At 40.8% G+C, this 6508-nt stretch overlaps 1 protein-coding gene across 1 annotated transcript in view; it reads left to right on the top strand.

Annotated features, from left to right (window-relative positions):
• The window catches only part of LOC127441995 (rho-associated protein kinase 1-like), a 102044-nt gene extending 100472 nt beyond the window's left edge, over positions 1-1572 (top strand). Inside the window, exon 33 of the mRNA XM_051699620.1 lies at positions 145-1572. Within this exon, the coding sequence (XP_051555580.1) occupies positions 145-148 (4 nt within the window). The 3' untranslated portion in view covers positions 149-1572. The remainder of the gene's footprint in view (positions 1-144) is intronic.
• The last annotated feature ends 4936 nt before the right edge of the window (positions 1573-6508 follow it).

Here is a 6508-nt window from a genome sequence, read left to right on the forward strand (position 1 = left end):
CCAGATTATCTAACTTGAGATGTGTGTTGAACTTTGGATCACAACATGAAAAGCTCTATAGTAACCATATGATCCCAAATTCAAACTTCATTACAAAGCCTTACAAAACATACACTGGACATTTCTTTTTCTTCTTTCTTCCAGCTAACCATCTCAACCATTGGATTGAATTGGGACTTTGTTTTCCTCTCAGAAAAAAAAGAAAAAACAACAACAAAAAAAATGTAAAACAAAAATTGTAAACAAAACTTGGAATTAACCTTAAAGTTACATTTCACAATTTAATTAAACAAAACAGACAGTAATTGGTGCTGAAATTCAGGATTCACCCATCACGAGGCATCATGGACATTTTAAGGCCTCCTTTTCTGCCCTGTCCTCTCAATAACGCTGTTCCACACCATGACTTCCCAGAAGAACGCTTGGACATCTTTTTTCTTCTTTTTCTTTTTTTTACAACATGGGAAGGAAACAATAAGCTGCTCACAAGCCCATGTCTCTCTGTTTGGACTCTTCTGGGACTGGGACCATAGCTTGATTCCATGGTGAAAGGGTACATTTTGGGGAATTAACTGTAAGAAGTCTTTGGGGACAGTCATTCTGATTTGCAAAGTATTTCCGCTTAAATGGACTTTGATGCCTTCCTCTGATGGACTCTGGTTGCCTTATTCTCTCCCTCAAAGTCTGAATGAAAAATAAATCTTGTTGGGGCAAAGTATTGGGTACTGAGAGCTTTGAGGAGCATGCAAGATAATTACAGTCTATGCATAATATTATCACATTTGTCATTATCATTATTATTGTTGTTGGAGGCTCCAAGCCATAGGAATACCATCACAATGGCATCAGGAGCTATAAAATGTCATAGAAACCATTGAAAAGGTTTTTTTTCCTTCTTGTGTGTGTTCATTGGGTACATTGTTTCTGTAATATGTTTTGTTTATCTTTTTTGTAATGTATTGCCTTACATTTGACTCATAGATAAATGGTTCAAAAAGGAAAACATTAAGTTAACAAATGTAAAACTGCACTGTTTGAATTGTAAGTTATTTGTAGAAGACTAAACAGGTGTAGCATTTGGCTCACCTAGTGCCTTTTGGATAACGATTTTACTGCCATATCTGTTTGTGTTTCTCTCCAAAACAAGACAAATATTAACTATAATCATCCTTTGAAAACATAAAAGAAATGTATCTACCACGTCATGATTTTATCAGAACAGTCCACTCTATCGCATGTATTAAACATTGTCAACCAAAGTTTGAGTTCATTATTAAGCATTCTGCATGATGCAACATGATGAAGGCATGACGACCTGCTTTTCTCTAATATCAAAATATATAAAAAGCAGTTAACTTTCCCACCTTCCCATTTAAACCGTCTCCTTCAGTGTACAATAAATGAAACGAGATCATGAATACCTCCCGAATTATCCAACATGGTTTTTACATATATGTTCAGTTAATTAAGCACTGGAACTATGATCTGTTTTGTCTTGGTTGAATTGCATGTTAAATTGCATTGGAGGCCGCACTGATGGATATGTGTCAATAAACATATCTTTATCTATCACCTAAGACGTCCTCTGTGTGTGTTTCATCTGTTTTTACCTACTTCGACAGAAACCTTTAAGATGATTCCTTGTCAACTGAAGTTGACCTGAACCACAGTATTGCATATCAACATTTGCACAAAAAAGGCAGGGGGTTGGGGTGTCATAATTGAGGATGCTTAAATTTGCCAACCTGTTTTCTTTAAAGTGATGAGGGTAGGGGGCCTGGGTAGCTCAGTGGTAAAGACACTGGCTACCACCCCTGGAGTTTGCTAGTTTGAATTTCAGGGCGTGCTGAGTGACTCCAGCCAGGTCTCCTAAGCAACCAATTTGGCCCGGTTGCTAGGGAGGGTAGAGTCACACGAGGTAACCTCCTCATGATCGCTATAATGTGGTTCACTCTTTGTGGGGCGTGGATGCCACGGTGGATGGCATGAAGCCTCCACACATGCTACGTCTCCGCGGTAACGCGCTCAACAAGCCACGTGATAAGATGCGTGGATTGACGGTCTCAGATGCGGAGGCAGCTGAGATTCGTCCTCTGCCACCCGGATTAAGGCGAGTCACTACGCCACCACGAGGACTTAGAGCACATTGGGAATTGGGCATTCCAAATTGGGAGAAAAAGGGGAGGAAAAAAAAGAAAAGAAAAATGTGATGAGGGGAAAAAACCTGAAGACTTGGGAGGACTCAATATTTGATTCTAGCTCATACAGTTCCTGAGTTACAAATGAAAACATACATTTTATAGCACAAACTTGAGGCTGGTTTTTGCAATGTTGGCACACTTTCTCTTAAGTGCTGACATAACCTGCAGCATAATATCAGTAGGACCACTGTGGCCACCAGTAACCTATTTAATTTCAGCTGTCAATAATTTCAAGTATGAAAAGCAGCCTCAAGTTTGTGCTATAAAATGTATTTTTAATTAATATGTAATTTAAATCTATGAGCTAGAATCAAATATTGAGTCCTCCCAAGTCTTCATGTTGTTTTGTTTTTGTTTTCATCAGTTTTCCATCATTTTAAATGTTGGTGTATGAGTCATACTGACTAATGAATCTTTTTCTTCTAAATGCAGTTTCCAATGGTACTCAGACAATCTGGAGGACATACTAAATTTAATAACATTCTGAGATTCTGGTGATATTTAGACCCTCTTAATGAATCTTAAACAACATGATTAGATGGCCAATGATGTGGTGTCACTGAATAATTCAGAATAAAAGAATCAGAATCAGAATGAACTTTATTGCCAAGTATGCTTACACATACAAGGAATTTGTCTTGGTGACAGGAGCTTCCAGTGTACAACAATACAAAAACAATACAAAAACAGCAGCAAGACATAGATAATAATAAAAAATAATTATACACATACGTACAGACACACACATACATACATACACACATACACATGGGTAGTGCAAATCTAATACAATCTGTTATGTACAGTGCAAATGTTTTTTTATTTTTTTTATTTATTTATTTATTTTTTTTCAGTGGAATGAAATGGTTGGATGTGTTAGATAAATATAAGAAAGACTAAACTGTGTATTGCACATAGTTATTGCTCAATGGGGCAGTTTAACTGTTCATGAGATGGATAGCCTGAGGGGAAAAAACTGTTCCTGTGCCTGACAGTTCTGGTGCTCAGAGCTCTGAAGCGTTGGCCAGAAGGCAACAGTTGAAAAAGGTAATGGGCAGGGTCAGTGGGGTCCAGAGTGATTTTTCCAGCCTTTTTCCTCACCCTGGAAGTGTATAGTTCTTGAAGGGGGGGCAGAGGGCAACCAATAATCCTCTCAGCAGTCCGAACTGTCCTTTGTAGTCTTCTGATGTCTGATTTCATAGCTGAACCAAACCAGACAGTTATTGAAGTGCAGAGGACAGACTCAATGACCACTGGGTGGAACTGTATCAGCAGCACCTGTGGCAGGTTGAATTTCCTCAGCTGGTGAAGGAAGTACAACCTCTGCTGGGCCTTTTTCACAATGGAGTCAATGTGGGTCTCCCACTTCAGGTCCTGTGAGATGGTAGTGCCCAGGAACCTGAATGACTCCACTGCTGCAACAGTGCTGTTTAGAATGGTGAGGGGGGTCAGTGGTGGGGTGTTCCTCCTAAAGTCCACAATCATCTCCACCGTTTTGAGCGTGTTCAGCTCAAGGTTGTTTTGACTGCACCAGACAGCCAACTGTTTAACCTCCCCTCTGTATGCAGACTCATCGTCATCTCGGATGAGGCCGATGACAGTGGTGTCATCTGCAAACTTCAGGAACTTGACAGAGGGGTCCTTGGTGATGCAGTCATTGGTGTAGAGGGAGAAGAGTAGTGGGGAGAGCACACATCCCTGGGGGGCACCAGTGCTGATTGTACAGGTGCTGGAAGTGAATTTTCCCTGTTTCACAAGCTGCTGCCTGTCCGTCAGAAAGCTGGTAATCCACTGACAGATAGACATGGGAACAGAGAGTTGGTGTAATTTATTCTGGAGTATAGCTGGGATGATGGTGTTGAAAGCCGAACTAAAGTCCACAAAAAAGATCCTTGCATATGTCCCTGGTCTGTCCAGATGTTGCAGGATACGATGCAATCCCATGTTGACTGCATCATCCACAGACCTGTTTGCTCGATAAGCAAATTGAAGGGGATCTAGAAAGGGTCCAGTGATGTTCTTCAGGTGGGCCAACACCAGTCTCTCAAATGATTTCATGACCACAGATGTCAGGGCAACAGGTCTGTAGTCATTAAGTCCTGTGATTTTTGGTTTCTTTGGGATGGGGATGATAGTGGAATGTTTGAAGCAGCATGGGATTTCACACTGCTCCAGTGATCTATTTGAAGATCTGTGTGAAGATGGGGGCCAGCTGGTTAGCACATGATCTAAGACACGCAGGCGAAACGCCATCTGGGCCCTGTGCTTTCCTTATCCTTTGTTGTCGAAAGACGCGGCTCACATCATCTTCACAGATCTTAAGTGCAGGTTGAGTAGCAGGAGGGGAGAGGAGGGGGGGGTTGCAGGAGGTGTTGGTGTTTGTGTGAAGTGAAGTGAAGGTCAGAGTGGGTGTGGGGTGTGAGATTGAGCCTTTCAGATCTACAGTAGAGCACATTCAGGTCGTCAGCCAGTTGTTGGTCCACCACAGGGTTGGGGGCAGGAGTCCTGTAATTCGTAAGTTGTTTCATGCCACTCCACACTGATGCAGGGTCATTAGCTGAAAACTTGTTTTTCAGCTTCTCAGTGTATCTTCTTTTAGCCACTCTGATTCCCATATTCAGTGTGTTCCTGGCCTGATTGTACAAGACTTTATCCCCAACTCTGTAAGCATCCTCTTTGGCCTGACGAAGCTACCTGAGTTCCGCGGTAAACCATGGTTTGTCGTTGTTAAATGTTATCCTCACATAAACTGATATATGATGTAACAGTATCTGTGAGCTCATGCAGATTGGTGTCTGCAGCCTCAAAAACACTCCAATCAGTGCAGTCAAAGCAGGCTTGTAGTTCCAGCTCTGCTTCGTTGGTCCATCCTTTACAGTCCTTAATACAGGTTTAGCAGATTTTAATTTCTGTCTGTAGGTTGGAAGAAGATGAACCAGACAGTGATCAGATAGTCCCAAAGCTGCTCTAGGAACAGAGTGATATGCATCCTTTATTGTTGTGTAGCAATGATCCAGTATATTTCTGTCTCTGGTTGGGCATGTAATGTGCTGTTTGTATTAGGGGAGTTCACGTGTGAGGTTTGCTTTGTAAAAATCCCCAAGAATAATAATAACTGAGTCCGGGTATTGTTGTTCCGTGTCTGTGATTTGATCAGCCAGCTAAAGAACTGGGTTCCTGTGGTAATTTAAAAGCTCAAACAATCAAAATGAAATGTACAAAACCGTTCTGTGTCAAAAAATGCATTTTGTCCACTTTAACACACATTAGTCATGATGTTCTATCCATTCTGTCCGCGAGTAACTGCCATTTTAACTCTTTGTCTGCTAATTCTCAGTAATTCTTTGCTTGGAGACGGCCAAACCTTTTAAGTGGCCTCCAAAGAAGACAAAGAGCTTTTCAGACAGCCTAAATTGACTCGTTTGGTCAACGTGCAGACTCTTTGATTTGTCCGACTCAAAGGGAGGAAGAGAGAACACTTGCAAGGTAACAACCTGAGCCCTGAAGGGGTTGGCCGGTATTTTGGGCACATAACCCTCTCTAGGCTTGAGAATGGCTTTCGATAAGCCTGGTCCAAACTCTAAGCAAGAGCCCTGTACACTTGGTATTAAGATGTTTCAGGTGGTCTGATCACAAGTGGTCAAGACTAAATACAGGTGCAAATAGAGTTTAAAACGTATTGTGATCAGATCACAAAAACCACGTTGGTAGTCAAAAACACATGTGACCACATCGCATTTGAGGTGTAAACGCTAATCCCTGAATGCGTCCTGGACAACAGCTTGGCACCACTCCTCACCTGTCAATAAACCACTGCACTAAAACAAGAATCTGAAACGTTCTGCTTTAAAAAGAAGTAACCATCCGAATGGAAAATTTAAAAAAGCGAATTCTTGTACAAGTACGAAAACTTCACTGATCTTCAGTGTGTCTGATTATTTGAGACTCATGGTAATACCAGGTGTAAACACCAATGTTTCTCACCTTGAAAAACACTGCCATGATCATTATGATAGTTTATATTTCACTCAGAATACAGAAAAACCTGCCTGAAATGTTCTGGGAAGGTTAGTTTATGGTTTTAAAAATATAACCTAGAGAATTGCACTGCAAAAAAAGGGAAAGCAGCACTATTGAAAACACTAAAACAGTTCAATTATAACCAACTTAATACATTTGTGTTTGAGATGAGAACATATTTATATTGTTTAAAGTCCAAGTAAAATTCAACAGAGTTATCAAAAAGTGATATGATTACATTGCAAAGTAAAGTGTTCAAATGGTGTTCACTCAACAAGATTTTTACA

This window comes from Myxocyprinus asiaticus, chromosome 6 (assembly GCF_019703515.2).
Source record: "Myxocyprinus asiaticus isolate MX2 ecotype Aquarium Trade chromosome 6, UBuf_Myxa_2, whole genome shotgun sequence".
Classification (NCBI taxonomy): Eukaryota; Metazoa; Chordata; class Actinopteri; order Cypriniformes; family Catostomidae; genus Myxocyprinus; species Myxocyprinus asiaticus.